General features: G+C 42.0%; 1 protein-coding gene across 13 annotated transcripts in view; it reads left to right on the top strand.

The window, feature by feature from the left end:
* Mllt10 (MLLT10 histone lysine methyltransferase DOT1L cofactor) overlaps positions 1–23,329 on the top strand; it is a 270,901-nt gene extending 247,572 nt beyond the window's left edge. For 9 of the 13 annotated variants that reach the window (XM_045134579.1, XM_045134577.1, XM_045134584.1 and 6 more), the window contains 8 exons: positions 990–1,144; positions 3,585–3,770; positions 4,306–4,394; positions 4,522–4,874; positions 6,987–7,083; positions 13,498–13,555; positions 14,012–14,209; positions 20,658–23,329. In XM_045134579.1, coding sequence (XP_044990514.1) covers positions 990–1,144; positions 3,585–3,770; positions 4,306–4,394; positions 4,522–4,874; positions 6,987–7,083; positions 13,498–13,555; positions 14,012–14,209; positions 20,658–20,665 — 1,144 coding nt within the window. In that variant the 3' untranslated portion in view covers positions 20,666–23,329. The remainder of the gene's footprint in view (positions 1–989; positions 1,145–3,584; positions 3,771–4,305; positions 4,395–4,521; positions 4,875–6,986; positions 7,084–13,497; positions 13,556–14,011; positions 14,210–20,657) is intronic. The other 4 variants (XM_045134583.1, XM_045134580.1, XM_045134578.1 and 1 more) reach the window with 2 other exon arrangements.
* The last annotated feature ends 267 nt before the right edge of the window (positions 23,330–23,596 follow it).

The raw sequence follows: 23,596 nt of genomic DNA, 5'->3' as shown, positions 1-23,596 counted from the left end.
AGTTTGTTTGCAGTGGCTGGAAGCCCTGGCGCGCCCATTCTCTCTCTCTCCCTCTATCTGTCTTTCTCTCTGTGTCTGTCACTCTCAAATAAATAAATAGACAAAAATATTTTTATTGTGCTGGAGAGATGGCTTAGTGGCTAAGCACTTGTCTCTGAAGCCTAAAGACCTCAATTTGAGGCTTGATTTCCCAGGACCCACGTAAGCCAGACGTGCAAGGTGGCTTATGCATCTGGAGTTCATTTGCAGTGGTTGGAGGCCCTGGCACGCCCATTCTCTCTCTCTCTGTCTGCCTTTTTCTCTCTCTGTCTGTTGCTCTCAAATGAATAAAAATAGACAAAAAAATTTTATTGGGGCTGGTTAAGGCACTTGCCTGTGATGCCTGAAGACCCAGGTTTGAATTCCCAGTAGCCATGTAAGCCAAATGCACAAGGTGGTGCATGTGACTAAAGTTCATTTGCAGTGGCTGGAGGCCCTGGTGTGCCCATTCTCTTTCTCTTCTTTTCTCTGCCTGAAAATAAATAAAAATATTATGTATGTGAGAGAAGGAATTATTTAACTCATTTATATTTTTGAGTTAGAGTCTCACTCTGTACCTCTAGGCCAGTCTTGAACTCACATTGATCCTCTTACCTCAGCCTCTTGAGTGATGGGATTAAAAAAGGCATGTGCCACCATACCTGGCCTCATCTGAATTTTTTAAATCCTACCTAATTATCTTTTCCTCTTTAACAGAAGCTATGCTAAGTTCTTCTATAAGCCTATTTCAGAGATAATTGGAGGCATGTTAGGTTTTCTGGTGGTTGTTAATATCCTATGGTCAGCTATTTAATAATTCAGTGATGAAGAATAATAATGACTCAATTTTGAGGTAAGTCATGGCTTTATAAAATCAGGAAACTTGTATAAGAAAGGGGAGTCAGCATAAGGTAAGAAGCTCTAATGCACTTTTCTTCCATTCTTTTAAACTTAATTCGTGTTCCTAACAGATCTCCTGTAAGCAGCTTACAGATTCGCTATGACCAACCAGGCTGTACCAGTTTGGAAAATTTGCCTCCAGTAGCAGCCAGTATAGAACAACTTTTGGAGAGGCAATGGAGTGAAGGACAGCAATTTTTATTAGAACAGGGTACTCCTAGTGACAGTAAGTACTCATTTTCATTGTCTTTAAAGATAGACAAAATTTTTATCCAGAAGATTAATATCATTATGATACTCATAATATATAATGTTTTCTAGAAGGAATAATGAAATGATTTCTTAGAATTGATTGTAGAGTGTTACTGCTTTGATTTGAATCTTGTTATTAACAGTATGATTTTGGACATGTTTCTTTTAAGTTTTATAGTTTCCTATTTCTGGGATCATAGGGTGAGAATGAGGATAAGTTACATGAAAATATGAGGAACTGCCTGGCTCATATAAAGTGCTTTTGTTAGTTGGCTACTGTTTATAACTGTTACAAAGTTAGTACTTATGAAAAAGAGAGAATTATCGTGCCAGAGCCTCCAGCCACTGCAATCGAACGCCAAACACATGTGCCATCTTGTGTGCATGTGTGACCTTGTGTGCTGGCATCACCTGTGTGTCTGGCTTATGTGGGATCTGGAAAGTAGAACATGGGTCCTTAGGCTTTGCAGGCAAGCACTTTAACCACTAAGCCATCTCTGTAGACCTAAATTGGCATTTTTATAAATAATGCCCCCCCTCAAATGCTAAGTTTAAGGAAATTCATGATAGAATTATCCTTTAGAAATGATAACTGGAAGGCAAGTCTTACATGTCAGTTCCTCAAACTAAGCATCGCCAATAGACCTGTCTTTTGAAGGCCCTGAGATCATGTTAAGCAATATAACTTTTAATGCATAGAACTTTTGAAGTGTTCATCACTGTAGCCTAACATCCATTTGCTGTCAGTTGGAAGGTCTATGTCTTGGGAAGGAATAACAGTATCTGAGGTGGTGAAGCAGGACTGAAAGCAGCCCTCCTTCAGGGAGACAACAGTGGTGGGTTTGCGCACACAGCGCTCCCTGCTGGGGAATGTGTGGAGAAGCATGGTCAGCTGCCTGAATAGAAGGCTTTTTCCCAGATGTCCTGTGGGATACTTAGTTTTATTTATTTATTTTTGGTGCTGGAGATTGAACCCAAGACCTTAACATGGCCAAGCACACTCAGCTGCCCTGACTGACACACTTAGTTTAAATAGAGGAACAAGCCAAATGTGTGCACTTTATTGAAATGAAAGAATATTGATGTGGTACATTCCTGATAAACATGAGTCTCTTATTGTCAGTGTGGCTTCAATATAAAATCATGGCAGGCACAGTGACATTTTGATCATGTTATATTTTGAGGAAAATGAAATGTTACTATTTTTCTTTGAGGATAAAAATTACCTGAAACCTGATGGCCTTTTTTTTTTTTTTCCTTTGACAACAAATGGTAGTATATCTAGAAATTTCCCTGCGTGTATGTACATAAGGGTATGAAATGACATTTGTATCTACATATTTAGAAATCTCAGTCATTTATAACTAGTCTACAGAATTTTCACATTTCTATCCCCCCCTCCCTAAGAAGGCAAACTTAGAGATTTTATTAGGTTAAGAGAAGGAACGAGTAGAAAATACAGAGAACTTCTGCCACATGGAAGGCAGAAGGGGATAGAGAGCCCATGTGGGAGGAGTGAGGGTTCCCCCCCCCCATGAATCTCAGCTCAGCAGGACCAAGATGGGGGGGGGGCTACCATAGCAAGGACCTGGAAGTGCAGAAGAGGTGAAAAGCCAAAAAGAGCTTTTTTTTTTTTTTTTTTTTTGAGGTAGGGTCGCACTCTAGCCCAGGCTGACCTGGAATTCACTATGTAGTCTCAGGGTGGCCTCGAACTCAGTGATCCTCCTACCTTAGCCTCTGGAGTGCTGGGATTAAATTCGTGCACCACCATGCCCAGCTTCACATTTCTATTTTAATTGTTTTTTGTCAAGGTAGGGTCTTACTGTAGCCCTGGCTGACCTTGCACTCACTCTGTAGTTCCGGGCTCTACTTGAACTCACAGTGATCCTTCTACTTCTGCTTCTTGAGTGTTGAGATTAAAGGCATACATCACTATGTCTGTATTTTTTGTTGTTGTTTATTTATTTATTTACTTATTATTTGATTTATTTATTAGTTTTCTATTATTATTTATTTGAAAGTGAGAGAGTGAAAGAGGCACAGGGGGGGGGGAGAGAAAGGGCGTACCAGGGCCTCCAGCCACTGCAAATGAACTCCAGATGCATGTGCCGCCTTGTGCATCTGGCTAACGTGGGTCCTGGGGAATCCTTTGGCTTTTTCTCCAGTCTCCCCCCCCCCTTTTTTCCGAGGGAGGGTCTCTTTCTAACTCAAACTGACCTGGAATTCACTATGTAGTCTCAAAGTGGCCTTGAACTCACAGAGATCCATCTACCTCTGCCTCCCAAGTGCTGGGATTAAAAGGTGTGCGCCACCATGCCTGGCTTCTGTATTTTATTTATAAGCCTATGTCCATAAAATAGTTAGTTATGAATGTAGACTTGTCTGTATGAAAAAAACTTTAAAATGTTTGCTAGTTTTAGGAATGCTGAAGTCATTACACCAACTTCAAGTTGAAAATCGAAGATTAGAGGAACAAATAAAAAACTTGACTGCCAAAAAGGAGCGTCTTCAGTTGCTGAACGCACAGCTCTCGGTGCCTTTTCCAACAGTAACAAACCCTAGTCCACCTCATCAAGTGCTCACATTTTCAGCACAGAATGGTAAGTATGGATTTGGTATGTAAGAAAATAGGATAGACTCTTAATGTCATTTACATATTAAGTAATAACTGGATACCAGTTATATGAAGATGTAGGAAAGGAATGATGGGTTATTTTTGAAGGACATGGAGAATCCTGTTAAGTTATTGCCTTGAATTTGCTCTCACTTTAGTAGAAAAAAAAAGTTAAATGAGTAATGATACCATTTCTGATTTCAGGCTATGCTGTTAAATAGAAATACAGCTGGCCCCTCCCTGTCTTAAATTAAATTGGTTTTAAGAATAACAAGATTAGCCAGCACACGCCTTTAATCCCGGCACTTGGGAGGCAGAGGTAGGAGAATTGCCGTGAGTTCAAGGCCACCCTGAGACTCCATAGTGAATTCCAGGTCAGCCTTGGCCAGAGTGAGACTCTACCTCGAAAAGCCAAAAAGAAAAAATAGCAAGACTATGGCTTCAGCATAAACTTTTAAATAGCCTTTAAACTTACTATAGTATAATTTAACAGGGTATGTTTCTTTCTTTTATTATTCTAGCTCCTACTACTGATTCATTGAATAGCAGTAAGAGCCCACATATAGGAAACAGCTTTTTACCAGATAGTTCTCTTCCTGTATTAAATCAGGTAATTTTTGTGTGGATATGTTCATTTGTGCTTTTTATTTATGAACAGTAGTATTATTAAAGGTTTAAAGTTATTTCAGGCAGTTGTACGGTGCACTTCACAACTTGGGTTTCTGCTCTTACATTAGGACTTAACCTCCAGTGGACAAAGTACCAGCAGTTCCTCTGCTCTTTCCACGCCGCCTCCTGCTGGGCAGAGTCCAGCTCAGCAAGGCTCAGGGGTGAGCGGAGTCCAGCAGGTCAATGGTGTGACAGTAGGGGCACTGGCTAGTGGAATTCAGGCTGTAACATCCACTATTCCTGCAGTGAGTGGAATAATTGGAGCTTTGCCAGGTAACCAACTGGCAATTAATGGCATTGTAGGCGCCTTAAATGGGGTTATGCAGACGCCCGTCACAATACCCCAGAACCCTGCCCCCCTTACTCACACAAATGTGCCACCGAATACAGCACATCCAATGCCAGCTACACTGACTAACAGGTAAGAAACTTTTTTTTTTTTTTGAGTTTTTATATTTGGTCTCTAAGAAAAATGTCTACTAAACTTAAACTAAGTATATGCTACTAAGTATGTTTTTTGAAACTTACATAATTTCAATTAACAAATCAGTTTCAGTACCAAAATACTGTGTTCTGTGTTGAAAATGCCAGCCTAGGGCTGAAGAGATGGCTCAGCAGTTAAGGTGCTTGTCTGCAAAGCCTAATGACCCAGGCTCAGTTTCCCAGAAACTACTTAAAGCCAGATGCACAACGTGGCATATGTATCTAGAGGTTGCAGTGCCTAGAGGCTCTGGATGCCCAGTCTCTCTTTCTCTCTCTGTTTTCTTCTCTCTGCCCAAGAATAATTTTCTTTTTCTTTCTTATTTTTAGAGATAGGGTCTCACTGTAGCTCAGGGTAGCCTCAAATTCACTGCAATCCCCCTACCCTCTGCCTCTTGAGTGCTGGGATTAAAGGCGTGTACCACCACACCTAGCCCAAGAATAATTTTTAAAAATACTTAAAAAAATTTATTTGCACATGTGAATGTGGATATGCCAGAGTCTCTTGCCATTGCAAAGAAAGTCCAGGAACATGCACCACTTTTTGCATCTGGCTATATCAAACGTGCTGGGGAATTGAACTCTGGCCAGTAAACTTTGCAAGCAAGTGCCTTTAACTGCTGAGCCATCTCTCCAGCCCCAAGAATAATTTTAAATGAATTTACAATGGGGTGCTTAGAAAGCTGCTACTTCTGCTTTCTTTTCATTAATATTTACTTTCACTGACCATTTATAAAGGCTAGTTTGCAGTGTTTGTGATACTGGGCATCCAATCTGAGTGCTCCTTTCTCCATCTCAAATACACCTATTTAGTGTGGGTTTAAGCTGGGTGTGGTGGTGCACACCTTTAACCCCATCCCTTGGGAGGAAGTAGGAGGATCTCTCTGAGTTCAAGGCTAGCCCAGACTACCAAGTGAATTCCAGGTCAGCCTGGGCTAGAGTGAGACCCTACCTTTAAAAAAACAACAATGAGGGCTGGAGAGATGGCTTAGCGGTTAAGCGCTTGCCTGTGAAGCCTAAGGACCCCGGTTCGAGGCTCGGTTCCCCAGGTCCCACGTTAGCCAGATGCACAAGGGGGCGCACGCGTCTGGAGTTCGTTTGCAGTGGCTGGTAGCCCTGGCGTGCCCATTGTCTGTCTGTCTGTCTCTCTCTCTCTCTGCCTCCTTCTCTGTCTGTTGCTCTCAAATAAATAAATAAATAAATAAACAAACAAAAAAAAAACAATGAAAAATTATTGATCAAAGGGGAAAGTGTTGGGCGGGGCGGGGCGGGGGGAGGGAGGGAATTAGCATGGGATTTTTTTTTATAATCATGGAAAATATTAATAGAAATTAAAAATAAATAAATAAAATAAAAAATTACTGAATAGCCCAAAAGTTATTACTTGTGCTTCTCTTAAAGACACATAAGTGATTATTATAAATGATAATTTCTGTACCCTACGTTTGTGCCTGTTTGATGTATAATAAAAGGATCACTCTGTTTGTTTTTCGAGGTAGGGTCTCACTCTGGTTCAGGCTGACCTGGAATTCACTATGTAGTCTCAGAGTGGCCTCGAACTCACGGCAGTCCTCCCACTTGTGCCTCCCAAGTGCTGGGATTAAAGGTGTGCGCCCCCACGCCTGGCTAAAAGATCACTCTTTTTAAAAAAACAAAAAAACAAAAAAAACCCAACTTTTTAAAAACTTTTATTTATTTGAGAGAGTTAGAGGGAGGGAGGGAGGGAGGGAGGGAGAGATAGAGAGAGAGAGAGAGGGAGGGAGGGAGGGAGAGAATGGGCACGCCAGGGCCTCTAGCCACTGCAAATGAACTCTAGATGCATGTGCCACCATGTGCATCTGGCTTACATGGGACCTGGAGAATCGAACCTAGGTAATTAGGCTTCGCAGGTAACCACCTTAACCACTCAGCCATTTCTCCAGCCCAGAAAGAATAATTTTTAGAAGTGTTGTAGTTTAAATTTTGTTAATTAAGTACCAAATGGAAGAGCTGTCTTTCATTGTACATTTTGTGAAGCATATAGTCTGAAGTAAGAATTATAATTATTTTTCAGTGCTTCGGGGCTAGGATTACTTTCTGATCAACAAAGACAAATGTTTATTCACCAACATCAATTTCAACAGTTATTAAATTCACAACAACTCACACCGGTAAGCTCTTCCTGATGATACTATTTTATTAGGAGCTGTAATAGATGTTTATTGTGGTGTGCTTTCTGAGTGCATAATCCAAGAATGTTTTCATGCCATTTGCCATACATGGCATACCAATAGTGCCATCACATTTGCTCCTTAATATACAAACATTAAAACATGTGTTACAGATTCTGGTCATGGAAACCTATGGTGATTTTCATTGTGTTTCATTCTGATAAATGCTGAGAAAAATAAAGTGAGGTGATGGGATATAAAGGCCCAAGGGGCTGGCATAAGATAGGGGCCCTTTCATTGATGATGTGGCGCTAGGAGTGGAACCCAGGGCCTCAAACATACTAGGAAGCACTCCACCATTGAGCTCTACCAGTAGCCCCAGTGAAGATAATATTAGATCCAATGGTCAGCCCCTTTTTGGGGGGAGGGATATGACACTGAAGCCCATTATTCTGTCACCTAGCTTTAATTATCTTATGTCAGGATTAATTGTAATGTTTGAATTGAATAGTGGCATCATGATGATTCAGACTGTGAAAGGATTAGGTTTGTTGCTATGGAACATTTTTCTGTGAAGAAGGGAGGTGGGGCAAAAGTAGAAACAGTAGTCTCTAGCGGGAGATGTCTGTGTATTAAATAAAGCCATCTGTGTGGTGGAAAATTGTGATATATTTTTCCAACAAGGCTTGCTTGCTAGATACACAAAAAAAGAATCCTGAATAATTGGATGTTGACTTTTTGGGGCGATCCAGAACAACAGAAGGAAACCAGTTCTTTAAAAAATATTATTTATTTAATTTGCTTGCAAGCAGAGAGACAGAGAGAAAGACAGTGTCAGGGCCTCGAGCCACTGCAAATGTGCTCCAGATACATATGCCACTTTGTGTGTCTGGCTTCACTTGGGTACAGAGGAATTGAAACTGGGTTGTTAGGCTTTACAGGCAAGCATCTTAACCCTAAGCCATCTCTCCAGCCCTTAAATATTATAATCTAAGCTGGGCATGGTGGCACACGCCTTTAATCCCAGTACTTGGGAGGCAGAGATACAAGGATTGCCATGAGTTTGAGACCACCCTGAGACTACATAGTAAATTTCAGATCAGCCTGGGCCAGAGTGAGACCCTACCTCGGACTCCCCCCCCAAAAAAAATTATATCTGACTAGGTATGGTGATGCATGCCAGCACTCAGGAGGCAGAGGTAGGAGGATTGCTGTGAGTTTGAGGCCACCCGAGAGTACCTAGTGAATTCCAGGTCAGCCTGGGCTAGAGTGAGACCCTACCTTGAAAAACAAAAATAAAATTAGAATCTAAAGATGATTTTAAAGTATATTAGAGAGAGTGATTTGGGGTCATTGCTTTACAGATAATGTTAAGAGCACAGATTTAAAAAAAAAAAATATGAATGAGCACACCAGCGCCTTCTGCTGGCGTTTAAAAAAATAAAAACTTAAAATGCATGTACCACTTTGTGCATTTGGCTTTATGTGGGTACTAGGGAATCAAACCCAGGCTGACAGGTTTTGCAATCATGTGCTTTTAACCGCTGATCATTTCCCCAACCCAAGCGTACTAAATTCCATATGTTGGCTAGAGAATGAGGGCCGAGCCTTGGATACCTTGAATAGTAAGTCAAAGGATACAGAAGAAGGACTGTTGGCACTGGATTGAGATGGCTCAGAGGTTAAGGTGCTTGCTTGCAAAGCCTGATGGCCTTTGTTTGCTTCCCCAGTACTTGCTTAAAGATGCACAAAATGGCACGTTTGCAGCAACAGGCCCTGGCGTGTCCAGTCTTTTCCTCCCTTCCTCTCCCCCTGCAAATAAATGTAATTTACAAGGGGACTTAGAAAGTGGTGTCTCACAGGTCATGCAAAGAGGATGTTTTCAGAAAGTGTCTCAACTGTGTAAAATGCTCCAGCAGGATAAGCAGCACCCTCCAGATTTGGTTACTCAGAGGTTTGTTAGCAAAGGAACAAAAATAGCTCATTAGCTGGGCGTAGTGTTGCATGCCTTTAATTCCAGCACTGGGGTGGCAGAAATAGAAGGATCATCTTGAGTTTGAGGCCACCCTGAGACTACATAGTGAATTCCAGGTCAACCTATGCAACAGTGAGAACCTACCTCCAAAACAAAAACAAAACAAAACAAAAAACCCACCTCATTAGATTGTCAAGAAACAGATAGGAAGATGGGACATGGGTAGCTCAAGATACTTTACTATAAAGAACATAGAAATGGGCAACTAAAGGGACAGAAAAGCATGGTATAAGAGGTTGTTTTGTTTTGTTTCTCAAGGTTGGTTCTTGCTGTAGCCCAGGCTGGAATTCACCATGTAGTCTCAGGGTGGCCTCATCACGATCCTCCTACTTCTGCCTCCAAAGTGCTGGGATTAAAGGTGTGTGCCACCACGCCCAGCGTAAGAGGATTTTGAATAGAGCAGCATTGCTTATGTTAATGAGAAATTTCCTAGTGTGGGAGAGAAAGGATTCTGTCAGCAGTGATGTTTTTAATAAGTTAGAGAGGAGCTTAACTTGGTTGTAGATGGCTTGCCTAGCATATATGAGGACCTGTATTCAATTTCCAGAATCACAAGAGAAGGAAGAGGGGAGGGAGGGAGAGGGAGTTAGAAAGCCTAACCCTAACCCTGTAAGTGTAGGGTATAGGTAGGCTTTAAAACATTGTTTGTGAGGAAAGAGAGGATATGGGAATGGGCACACCATGGCCTCTTGCTGCTGTAAACAAACTCTTATGCATGCACCTCTTTTTGAATCTGGGAATCAAGCCCAGGCCCATAGGCTTCTTAAGCAAGCAACTTTAACCTTCAGTTCATTTCCCCAGCCCTATAGTTGGCTTTTTGACCACTTTTAATATTTCTTTTCTTAGAATTTGAAGTTACTAGTGAAAGGAGTGAGAAAAGGGTGCTGGTGGTTCTAGGGAGAAACTATGAAATAGATGTCTTGAAGTAGTAGAAGCAATTCAAACAGATATGAGAGTGTGTGTTTCAAGTACAGAGGCAACACTGACACTCATGTCATCAATACAATGTGCAGACAAACTGGAATTGTTTTCTCCAGCCCCATTTTCTTCCTTTCCTTTCCTTTGGAGAGAATGAATGAGAATGGACATGTCAGGGCCTCTTTCCCCTGCAAATGAATTCCAGATGCATGGGCCACCATGTGCATCTGGCTTATGTGGGTCCTGAGGAATCAAACACAGACTTCACAGGCAAGTGCCACTGAGCCACCTGTCCAGCTTCAACCAGCTGTCTTTGAAGCATGCATTATGTAATTAATAGAGGATGTCATCATCCATTTTTCACAATTTATATTGATGTCTGTTGTCAATTTAGAAGGAAGAATTTGAGAACACTTGTGTTGGTTCTAGGTCATCTTCATTTTTCTAATAGTGATATAAAAACAGATTGTTCTGGGCATGGTGACATACACCTTGAATCCCAGCACTCAGGAGGCAGAGGTAGGAGGATTGCTGTGAGTTTGTGGCCATCCTAGGACTACAGAATAAATTCCAGGTCAGCCTGGGCTAGAGTGAGATCCTACCTCTAAACAAAACAAACCAATTGAAAAAGATCTTAACAATAACCCATGCATATTTCTCATATTCCACAAGTTGTTCAAGATTTTTCAGCACAGGGCTTGAGAGATGGCTTAGTGGTTAAGGCATTTTCCTGCAAAGCCAAATCAATACTCCAGGACCCATGTAAGTCTGATGCACAAGGGGGCAAGTGCATCTGGATGGAGTTTGTTTGCAGTGGCTGGAGGTCCTGGTGTGCCCATTAACCCTTAGCCCCTGTCTCTTCTCTGTCCCTTTCTCTCTCAAATAAAGTATATTTAAAATGATAATTTATTCAAAAAAAGGAATTTTCAGCACAATTTATTGCTCAGATACCTCAAGAACTAAAATGGTTTTCATTGCTACTTAGGTGGTGTTGTGGGGTGAAGGTTGTTAATTTATAGATGAATTTTAGGCAGGTTTTTTTCAGCATTACAATTCATGATTTATTGCAATTCAAATTAGCATGCAGTATTGTAAAGTTTTCCACATTGACTAAGTTAATTTGGAGAGGCACATTTCTTTTGCTTAGTAAATTGAAAAAAAATTATTTGCATGTGTGTATGTGTTCATATGGGCATGTCACTGCAAATGAACACAACTCTTGGACCATTTTTGGATCTGACTTATGTAGATGTCTTGGGAATTGAACCTGGGTCAGCAGGCTTTGCAAGCAAGCAACTTTACCACAGATCCGTCTACTCAGCCTTAGCTCAGGAAAAATTTTTTCTTCTTAATTGTTAGCCTTTTTTATGAAGAGAGAGAGTTGGCATGCCAGGGCCTCCAGCCATTGCAATCGAACTGCAGATGTGCGCCACCTGCTCACATGTGTCACCTTGTGCTTCTGGCTTATGTGGGATCTGAGGAGTTTAACATGGGTCCTTAGGCTTCATCGGAAAGTGCCTTAACTGCTAAGCCATTTCTCCAACTCATTTTTTTTTAAGTAGAAACTTTGTAGAGACACATCATGTGTTAAAGGCATCATTTTTCTCCTCCCTGTCCCTGTTCCACTGAGGTCCCTCCTCAGTGGGGTTGCTTGTATGCACCATGGACTTGTGAGTTAAGAACCACAATCAGTCTTTGTGGCAGTAGTAGAAGGGAGGAACGCCTCTGAATATTTCCTCCCAACCCGTGGCTCTTACAGTCTTCCCAACCCCTAGTCTGCAAAATTCCCTGAGCCTTGGTGGATGTGTTTTAAGTCGACTTTAATGTTGAGCTCTCAGCAGCTTCTGGATTTCTGCTTTGATAGATTTTTTAGTATCTTCAGTGTCTGTCTCCATCACTCTGGCTCTGGTTGTCAGGCTTGCTAGGAAGCAGCACTTTTGCTCATCTCTCCAATTCCTCTGTGATTTCACCTGGGCCCTGGCTTGTTATTGCTGCCTTCTGAAAAAAGAAAAACAGATTCTGCCCCAGCAAGCATACTTCCACAGCTAATTTTTATTTTATGTATACATTTTTCATTCTTCTCTTCTTTTCTAAGGTAGGGTCTCACTCTAGCCCAGGCTGATGTGGAATTCATTCTGTCATCTCAGGGTGGCCTCAAAACTCTGAGCATTCCTCTTACCTCTGCCTCCCTAGTGCTGAGATTAAAGACATGTGCCACCACACTTGACTACATTTTCCTTCCACAAAATAACTCTTAATATGTTATTTTTACTTATTTACTATTTATGTGCGTATGTGAGAGAGAATGGGCTCTCCCCGGTCTCTAACCACCTCAGACAGACTCCATACCTATGTACCAACATATACATCTTGCTTACTTGGTTTCTGGGGAATTGAACTGGTTTCCTTAACCTTCTCAGGCAAGCACCTTAACTACTATGCCATTTATTTCTTCAGTGCCTAAAAATAACTTATAATGGTATGATTGAGTGTAGTGGCGTACATCTATAATCATAGCTCTTGGGAGGTAGAGGAGTTTGAGGCCAGGGTGAGCTACATAAAATCCTGTCTTCAAAACAATAAAATACAAATGTGTTGTTTGGTTCCCCTTCAATTCTATACCTGTTCTTTCCTCACAGATGGTGATAGATGGATAAGTCCAGTGGTCACTCTCATTCTGCATCTTTCCTGACTTGGCAGTCACATTTGATAGTTGACCGTTTTTCTCCCCTCAACTTCTATGACACCATGGTATCTTGCTTTTCTTCCTACCTCACTGGTCCTTATTTGTTTCCCCTCCTGGGACACTTGAAAGTCTCTGAGAATCAGCAGTGGCCTCCAGTCACAGACGTTTCAGTGCAGTTTGTGTGCTGTTCAGAATGCTGCACATGGGATCTACCTGCTTATTGCATAATTCCACGCACATACCCCAGTGGACATTTCAGACATGCCCAAAACTGAAGTGCTGTTTGTCCTCCACAAGCCTGCCCTCTCCAGATTTCCCATGTCAGCTGATGGAAACTCCAGCCTTGAAGATGCTCAGGCCCAAACCCCTGAAGTCCTTTTTTTCTGACACACTAGTTATTCCACTGAAAAATCCTGAAATCAGATTGTCCCCTTCAGTGCTCAAAACTTTCCATGACTTTTCATCTTCCCTTGAATCACATACTCAAGTCTGACGTGGTACTGTGCATTCTCTCCCTTTCTGCTTGCTAGCCCCTTTGGGCTGCTCTTGGGTCGTTGGTCATATTGGCTAAGCTCTTACTAAGGACCTTGGTTCTAGCTCTTTCATCTGCCAAAAAATGTCCTCCTTCCTTATCTATTTGGCAAATGCCAGTCTTCTCCAATTCTTTGTCCAGCGTTTATTTCTCAGAGCGTCCCTGTCTACCCAACCCACCCAACTTTGTCTGCCCATAGCAATAATTACATTGTAACATTCTTGTTTGTCTCTCTTCCCTCAGGGTAGGCAGGCAGGGACTCCCATCTACCATATCTCCCGAGCAGCTAAAACAGTGCCTGGTATGTAGTATGAACCCAGGATATATATATATATGTATATATATATTGAATGGAATATATATGTGTTTGATGAAAAAAAAAAGTCCATAATTGCATCAAGAAAACACCCTCTCTGTTAGGAATGAATGACAACTGTTAGAAATGTTTGAAGTCTGAACAGAATTGCGGGAGGGGTTTGACTTACATGATGCACTGTAAAGCTTTAGCAGTAACTTAATGAAGCTGTTGTTCTCCATGCTTATTATGGACATCCTCATTTGAATATTTCTCCTGTATTTGTTTACCCCATTTGGAAAGTGGGTTTGTCCCAGGCAATGCTGGGTATTTTACAGTAGATGGGCATTAACTAGTTCTTACTTTCTTAATATGTAATATGAAAGGGGAAAAACAGAAAAGGCAGGCTCTTCTGAGTGCTGAACTTTGGCTGAAGCTCATTTTCCTCTCACTTTGCCAAAGGAGCAGCACCAGGCCTTTCTGTATCAGCTGGTGCAGCAGCAGCACCCCCCGCCCGACCTCCAGCAGCTGCAGCTCCCAGGCCCTGCGCAGATCCCCATCAGCAGCCTGCTCGCCGGTACTCAGGCGCCCCCGCTTCACTCAGCCACCACCAACCCCTTCCTCACCATCCATGGGGACAGCACAAGTCAGAAAGTCACAGTAAGTTGTGTTTAGTGTTAAACTTAATGAAACAAGACTGTATCGATTAATCGTAGATTATTTGTCTCTAGGCGGCCCTCCCCCCCCCCCCCCCCAGGCAGTGTCTTCACTGTAGCCCAGGCTGACTTGGATTCACTTGGTAGTCCTAGGCTGGCCTCGGACTCACAGAGATAGTCCTACCTCTGCTTCTTGAGCGCTGGGATTAAAGGCAGGCACTACCACGTCCTACTTTTCTTTTTACATTATTTCTCTTGATATTTTCTTAAAACCAGTTGTTTTAACATAAGCTGGATATTGTAGGCACAGAGGATCTAAGCCAGTTTACATATCCCTCAAGTATATCAATTTGAATTTGTACATGAGTTGTGAAGGCTATATTATAATGTAGCAGCTTCTAAAATGAAAATATTTTTTGTTGATTTATTTTAGAGAGAGACAGATAGAGTGAGAGATGGGTGCACCAGGGCCTCTAGGTACTGCAAACAAACTCCAGATGCTTATGCCATTTGGTGCATCTGGCTTTGTGTGGGTACTAACCCAAGCCATTAGGCCTCCCCCCCCCCCTCCCCCCAGGTAGGATCTCACTCTGGTCCAAGCAGACCTGAAATTAACTATGTAGTCTCAGGAGGGCCTCGAACTTTTGGCAATCATCCTACCTCTGCCTCCCAAACGCTGGGATTAAAGGCATGCGCCACCACGCCTGTCTTTCTAAGCAAGTGCCTTTAACCACTGAGTAATCTTTCTAGCCCTCCAGTTACTTTTTTGTTTTTGTTTTTGTTTTTGTTTTTGTTTTTTGAGATAGGGTCTCATTCTAGCCCAGTCTAGACCTGGAATTCACCTTGTAGTCTCTGAGTAGCCTCGAACTCATGGTGATAGTCCTACCTCTGCCTCGCATGTGCTGGGATTAAAGGACCACGCCCAGCTTTCTGGTTACATTTTTAATGGAATTTAAAATTTATTGATTTCTTTCTTTATTTGTTAATTTCTTGTAAGTAATAGCATCTTACATTTTCAGTTTTACAAATTGAGATAAATTAGACATGGACACAGAAATACTATGCTGCACGTAAAATGAACACATGTTTTAAGGCGTTCCTTTCTATTAGCTTTTCCTTCCAATTAGATCTGATTTAAAGGGTTACAAATGTTTCCCCTAAAGTCTGTTTGGAGTTTTAAATTTATGTATTTAAGAGAGAGTGCCCTTTCTCTTTAAAGTGTAGTTCAGAGCAGAACCCTGTTAGAGGAAGGATATTGGGATATAGAATGTACATCAAGAAAAGGAAGAAGGGGATGAATGAAAATTAAGAATTGAAAATAGCCAGGCATGGTGGTGCATGTCTTTAATCCCAGCACCCCAGAGACAGAGGTAGGAGGATTACCATGAGTTCAAGGCCACCCTGAGACTACATAGTGAATTCCAGGTTAGCCTGATCAAGAGTGAGACTCTGCCTTGGGGAGGAAAAAAAAAGTTGAACAATGTTGTTTCATATTACTTTGATTTGTTGTTCCTCTCTCCACCCCCATCCAAGGTAGAATTTTACTGTAGCCCATGCTGGCCTGGAACTCACTCTCCAGTCCCGCTGGAGAGATGGCTTAGCAGATAAAAAGCCAAAGATGGGGAAGGGCTGGATAGATGGCTTAGTGATTAAGGTACTTACCTGTGAGGCCTAAGGACCCAAGTTTGATTCCCTGATATCCACATTAAGCCAGATGCACAAGATAGTACGTGCATCTGGAGTTCGTTTGCAGTGGCTAGAAGGCCTGGCACACCCATGTTCTCTCTCTCTCTCTCAAATAAATAAATAAAATACTTTTTCTTTTTTTAAAAGAAAAGAAGGCTGGGGAAATGGCTTAGTGGTTAAGGTGTTTGCCTGCAAAGCCAAAAGACCCTGGTTCAATTCCCCGGGACCCATGTAAGCCAGATGCACAAGGGAGTGCGTGTGTCTAGAGTTTGTCTGCAGTGGCTGGAGGCTCTGGCACAGCCATTGTCTGTCTTTCTATCTGCCTCTTCCCCTCAATTTCTCAAATAAATAAATTAATTAATTAATTAATTAAAATATTAAGAAAAACCAAAGAAGTCAGACGTAGTGGTTCATGCCTTTAATTCCAGCACTCACTCAGGAGGCTGAGGTAGGAGAATTACCATTAGTTTGAGGCCACCCTGAAACTACATAATGAATTCCAGGTCAGCCTGAGCTAGAATGAGATCCTATGTTGAAAAACCAAAAACAAGCAAAGGCCAAAGGACCCAGATTCTATTCCCCAGTGCCCATGTAAAGGCTGATGCGCAAGGTGTCACAAGGTGATGTGTCTGGAGTATATTTGCAGTGGCTAGAGACTCTTATGTGCCCATTCTCTCATAAATGAAACAAAATAAAAGGCTTTTGCCTGTAGTCCCAAGCCTGCCTTGAACTCACAATGATTTCTCCTTGTCTCCTGAGTGCTGGGCTAAAAGGCATGTACCACCATCCCATTTGATATTGTTTTGTTTGTTTCTTGTTCTATTATTCCTCAGAAATGTTTTTCACAGGATAGTAGTTTTCCCTTACTTCCCCAAAATAAGAGGACAAATACTTTTTTTATTTTATTTAATTTTTTTATTCTCTTATCTTGAGAATAGTGTTACTCTTAACTACAAGCCTTGTTACTTCATCAATGTTTTGCTGACATAGAACATTTCAGTTATTTTATATTAAATATGACATTTTTGTACTATTTTCCTACTCTTTTGTTATCTAGTGTTTTCTTTGTTAAAAATAAAAGTGTGTAGCGGGGCATGGTGGCACACATATTTAATCCCTGCACTCAGCAAAGCAGTAGTAGAAGGATCACCATGAGTTTGAAACCATCCTGAGACACAGTGAATTACAGGTCAGCCTAGGCTAGAGTGAGACCAAAAAAAAAAAAAGTGAATGCTCTGGAGGCTGAGGTTGGAGGATACTGTGAGTTCCAGGTCAGCCTGGGCTAGAGTGAGACCCTACCTCTGGAGAGAACAAAACACAACAAAAAAGTCAATTAGGGTTGGGGAGATGGCTCAGTCAGTAAGGCACTTGGCATTAAAGCTTGAGTACCTGAGTTTGGACCCCTAACACACCCACACGTGGTACCTGTAATCCACATAGAGCCATATGGGATCAAGACTTCGGAAGTAAGAAGTCCGTAGGGTAAGCAAGCTTTCTAGACTAGCCGATTTGGTGAGTCTGTATTCAGTGAGAGACCTTGACTAATAACAGTAAGGTGGCAGGCTAGAGAAATTGCTCAGCAGGTAAAGCATTGGTCTCTGAGTTCAAATCTACAGATTCCATGCACAAAAAAACAGCTGGGGGGCTGGAGAGATGGCTCAGTGGTTAAGGTGCTTACCTATAAAGCCTGATGACTGCAGTTCAATTTGCTAGTATCACATAAAGCCAGATGCACAGTGGTGCATGCATCTGTCATTCATTTGCAGTGGCTGAAGGCCCTGTAGCACCCATTCTCTTTCTGTTTCTCATTTCTCTCTCTGTTTGCAAATTAATTAATTAATTAATTGAAATATTGCTGGGTGTGGCCACATGCACTTATAACCCCAGTCCCACAGAGGAGCAGAGTCCCAAGAATTAGTGGAGCCCCACAAGCTCTAGAAGCAGTAAAAGATTTTCTAGCTCAAAAACCAAGACCAGGTGAAAGAGCAATGGAGCAGAACACTATGTGTTCCTTTCTGGCTACTGCATGTGAATGAACCCTGCTGCAGAAGAGCTTATAGGGTGCCTCATGGGCACATACACATGCATATACCACACATACTATGTAGTAGGCAGCTTCAGGTTCGCTACGGTGAACTTCCAGACCAGGCACAGTTATGGAGGAAGGGATATTTATTGACACTTACAGATCTAGGGGAAGTTCCATAATGATGAAGAAGGTGGCTCTTCTTTCACAGGTCCAAAGAGAGAAAACCACAAGCCAAAAGCCACACAGCACACTTCAGGAACTCCAGGTGGAACTAGGCACTTTGTGTATCTTTAGATTGGAATTTCAAACCCACCACCACACCTTAAGATCTGCCCAGTGACACCTTCTCCAGCCAGGTGGCTGCAGATCCAAACTAATAAAACACTGACTTACTGGGGGCCATCTATTCACACTACCACACACCATGTCACATATATATACACATGCATATACAATACATACCATGTCACATGCACTTGGACCTACCACACATACACACCATATCACATACACAACCAGAAATAATTTAAAAATAACTAAATAACGTGTGCAGCAATTGAGGTAGACACCCAACACTGACCTCTGGTCTCCACACGTGCACACACATTATACATACATAGACATTATAAACACTCATGCAAAAGAAGTGAATTAGGACTGGAGGGACGGCTTAGTGGTTTAAGGCACTTGCCTGCAAAGCCATAATGGGACCAGGTTCAATTCCCCAGGACCCACGTAAGCCAGATGCACAAGGGGTCGCGTACATCTGGAGTTTGTTTGCAGTGGCTAGATGTCCTGGCATGCCCATTCTCTCTCTCTTTCTCTCTCTCTCTTTCTTTCTATTTTTTTTTTTTTGTTGTTATTTTTGTTTATTTATTTGAGAGGGACAGAAAGAGGCAGCTAGAGAGAGGGAGAGAGAATGGGCGCGCCAGGGCCTCCAGCCACTGCAAACGAACTCCAGACGCGTGCGCCCCCCTGTGCATCTGGCTAACGTGGGCCCGGGGGAGTCGAGCCTCGAACCGGGATTCTTAGGCTTCACAGGCAAGTGCTTAACCGCTAAGCCATCTCTCCAGCCCTCTCTCTATTTTTATGTCTCTCTCAAATAAAGAAAAATAAAAAAAATTAAAAAGTGAATCATTTATAAGTTTTTTTCTTGAGTTATAAAATATGAAATATATATTTAATGGAAAACCACAGTAAATTATCTAAAAAGAACTGGCCTGGCAGTGTCTGACACATCCCTGTGATCTTAACTATTTGGGAGGCAGAGAGGGTAGGTCATGAATTCAGTTTTGAGGCTCATACAGACTTTCTCTCAGAACAAGCAGCAGACTACAACTAGCTCACATCACACAGTAAAGCAAGCCTGGGAAGTCCCACAACGTACCACGTGTCCGTGTAGGTCCACTGCCATGATGATTTCAGTCTTTAAACAATAGGCTCTAGCCCCCCCCCCCCCCCCCCCCCCCCCCCCCCCCCCCCCCCCGTTGAGGTAGGGTCTCACTGTTGTCCAGGCTGACCTGGAACTTAGCTCCAGGGTGGCCTCGAACTCACAGACATTCTCCAACCTCTGCCTCCCAAATGCTGGGATTAAAGGTTGTATTGTCGGGCTGGAGAGATGGCTTAGCAGTTAAGCGCTTGCCTGTGAAGCCTAAGGACCCCGGTTTGAGGCTCGATTCCCCAGGACCCTCGTTAGCCAGATGCACAAGGGGGCACACACATCTGGAATTCATTTGCAGGGGCTGGAAGCCCTGGCGCGCCCAATCCCTCTTTCTCTGTCACTTTCAAATAAATAAAAAAAATAAACAAAAGAGGTTTGATTAAAAAAAAAAAAGGTTGTATTGTCACCACACCAGCGCCGCCCCCCCCCCCCCCCGCCCCCACTGTTTTTTTTCTTCCAAGGAAAGATCTCACTGTAGCCCAGGCTGACCTGGAACTCACAGTGATCCTCCTAAAGGTGTATGATACCACACCTGGCTCAGGTCCCATTTTTTAATAAGAGGAGAGTCAAAAATAGTTAAAGCTGGGGCAGGGAAGATTGTCCAGCAGTTAAGGCCTTTGCCCGTAAAGTCTGAGGACCCGGGTTTGATTGCCCACGGCCCATGTAGAACCAGATGCATAAGGTGGCACTTAGGTCTGGAGTTCATTCTCTTTATGTTTCTGCCTCTCTCAAATTTTTAGAAAGAAAGAGAAAGAGGTTAAAGTTCAAAGAACAAACAGCAAATAAGAGATCAGAACCTATGAATTGCTTAGTCCTTAATAACTCATTGTTGGCTGGGTGTGGTGGCACACGCCTTTAATCGCAGTACTCAGGAGACAGAGGTAGTAGGATCACCATGAGTTCAAGGCCACCCTGAGACTACATAGTGAATTCCATCCAGGTCAGCCTGGGCTAGAGTGAGACCCTTCCTCACAAAACAAAACAAAACAACAACAACAAAAAAATAGATTTGCGAAGGTGAATTTGTGTCATTCCTTAGGAATAACATCCCACAGATAGACACATTGCTTATGGTACACTTTATATAGTATTGTACTTAATGTTTTTAATGCATTTCTTAGTTCATTTATGTCTATATTATCCTGAAAAAAGAGTCAACTTAGAGAAAATCATAGCCATATACCATGTTTACTGTCCATCCGTTGATTTCAAGTAACACGATATTACCTCACATCTTATCAAAATTGATTTAGCTAATGCATCTCATTTTTTGTTTTTTCCCTCCTCAAACTGCAGAGGCTTAGTGACAAAAATGGGCCTGTAGCTCAAGACAAAAGTTGACTCTTGAAAGCATGGGAACCTTGCCTGCCCTGCTGCTCTGGCACTTCCCATGGCTGCCGCTACAGTCTTTCACTCATAGCTATGAAGATGCAACAAGAAACTGCACAACAGAGATGGCTTCAAGAACATTCTTGTAAGGCTTTGATTAATTTTCTTGTTGCTTTTTTGCACTGAAATACAACTCCCTTTCTTCCACCCTACCCAAAGTGTTTGAACTTTGGAAGAAAGGTTAATGACTAACTTTTGTAAATGAAATAATTTAAATGCAAAGATTTTACCAACCCAATAAAAATTTAAAATACTGGGCACACAACTAGCTTTGCTATAAATGTGAGATCTGAATAGTAAAGGTCAAGATGTGTTCCTTTTAAGAACAATTTGGTTTTATTGTAAAAGCTGGGTTATAAAATATGATCTTACTTGAGTGTGCTTGTTCCAGTGATAGCTTAAATTTCTAGGAACTGTCCAATTTCTTCTCCTGGAGTTTTAGTCATTTAATATTGTAATTATATAGGTTACCAACTGGGGCTTTACAAAGTTTATTTAAAAAAATTTCCTTTCTAATGAGATTTGGCTGTTTGGTAATCAAGTTAGGATGGAAATGTCTGCTTCTACTAAAGGTAATTTTCGTTTGCTAAAAATCCTTTCAGTAGTGTCAAGACCTATTTTATGTTTAAAAGAGATCTTGAGTTAAGCCCCTTCTAAGACTGCTAGGAGAAGCAGAACAATTCAGAGTGACTTCTCTCAGAAGAGGCCACCCTGGAGACTGCTGCAGAGCCCAGCCTTAAGTGCCTGCTGGTCCCTCCCTGGGTTGAAGTGGCTCTAAACAGCAGAGCTCCAGCTAGTCAGTCCTCAGAAGTCACAGGAACAGGCTGCACCCACCAGCACCATTCCCTTGCTTCTATCTTGGTTGAAAACTTTCTATGCCATTGTAGATAGCTCAGGTGAAATGATTACCTGGGTATTTGTCCACTAATAGTCACAAGATGAGTGGATTTGGTAAGAATATATGTTTGTTTTATTTCAATAATTTCTCAAACTGCCCATTCAAACAGTTGGGCCACTACATACAGTTCCTGAAAAGAGGGAACCCTGTCTTAGCCCTTCTACTTCGAGTAGCCACACTCTGGATGTGTCAAGATGGAAGACTTGAACACTGAAACACTTGGTGGGGGGGGGGGGATCATTGATCTGTTCCTAAATGTGTGAAATACGTGAATTATTAGTGGAAAGACCCAGCTATAATCAGACCTCCACTGTGTACTTAGCTGGAAGAACATGTTAATTCTGCAATATGTCTCTTGGTTAAACATTGCACAGTTCTTACCTCATTTCTGTAAATAAGGTTTGTGAATCTGTTTTGTAATGTGAAAAATTCATAAGATAACCTTGATATTTTGATTTGTAATATTTCTAATGAGTAGATTTAATTGAAAAATAAAATAATTTATTTTTATATGTTCAGGGGAATTTTAAAGAAAGCCAAACCTTTTGTAGATAATTTAAAAAAGATCAGTGTGGTTTATTTTACTTACTTAGCCCACTGGTTGTTATTCTGTAACAGTTTGTATAAATGGTAAATTTTGAATTGTGTTGATATTTTACCTAGATGTAAAATTCCTCATGTATTAAAATGTACAAAGTTTTGTTAATAAAGTTTAATAATGTTTATAACTCTGCCTCCCCCCCCCCCCCATGTAGGGTCTCCCTCTGTCTGGTTCAGGCTGACCTGGAATTCACTATGTAGTCTCAGGGTGGCCTCAAACTCACAGCAATCCTCCATCCTCTGCTTCCCGAGTGCTGGGATTAAAGGCATGTGCCACCATACCTGGCAACTCTGCCATTCTTATCTGTTGGGATGACTGTCCTGATGCCCTTGGCGCCTCACATATGCAGGTACTTGAGTTGTGGGTGTTGGAACTTCATATGGTATTACCTTGAACTTGTCAGATCAGTGTGAGAGCAAGTCAGCCTCAGGCACAGCAGTGGCAGGTAATCATTGAGGAGAGGAGCTAATGAGGGTGTGCATATTCACACAAATAAAGGGAAATAACCTCAGTGAGGTCAGAGGAAAACCAACTCCAGACACAATTTTAATTATAGCACATTAATATAGTAGCATACATACTAAATTGTTACATTATAACACCAAACTGCCCTCTAAATACTTACATTTATGCCCATATATAAATGTTGCTCTCACTTTGCTTAGAGAAGCGTCCCTTTACGTATGGTGGTGACCACTGGGGTGACTCAAAACTCACCAAAATGCTTACAGTGTGACAATGGCGCGTTCAGCATTCAGTGAGACATTCTGTCGCACCCTCCAAAGCTCATGAACCATGATGGACAAGATGATGGAAAGAATGTAAGAGACAAAGGAAGGGGAGGAGTGCTCACAATGCTGTCATCCAAACAAAGTGGCCTTAATATTTACAACCTCACAGTGGCTGACTTACACAAGACCTATATAATAGGAGGGAAAAGTGATGACATCAGAATAGTACAGACCAGTTAGAAAAAGGATTCAGTGAAGAGTAAAGGGAAGGGCAGATGATGGGAGGGGTTATGATCATAGTGTTTGTCTATATGTATGAAGTTTTCAATAAAAATGTTTTTTAAAAGGATGTTAAAATTCAAGGCATTATTATAAAAGTAAAAAATGAACCCAGGCATGGTCGTGCATGCCTGTAATCCCAGCACTCAGGAGGCAGAGGCAGAGGCAGGAGGATCTCTGTGAGTTCGAGGCCACCCTGAGACTCCATAGTGAGTTCCAGGTCAGCCTGGGCTAAAGTGAGACCCTACCTTGAAAAGCAAACAAAAAAAGGGGCTGGAGGGATGGCTTAGCGGTTAAGGCACTTGCCAGCAAAGCCTAAGGATGTGCGTTCCGTCTC

Source organism: Jaculus jaculus, chromosome 15, assembly GCF_020740685.1.
Source record: "Jaculus jaculus isolate mJacJac1 chromosome 15, mJacJac1.mat.Y.cur, whole genome shotgun sequence".
In the NCBI taxonomy this organism is placed as follows: Eukaryota; Metazoa; Chordata; class Mammalia; order Rodentia; family Dipodidae; genus Jaculus; species Jaculus jaculus.
Note: the sequence above shows the minus strand (reverse complement) of the source record. Positions and strands in the feature narration are given on the sequence as shown.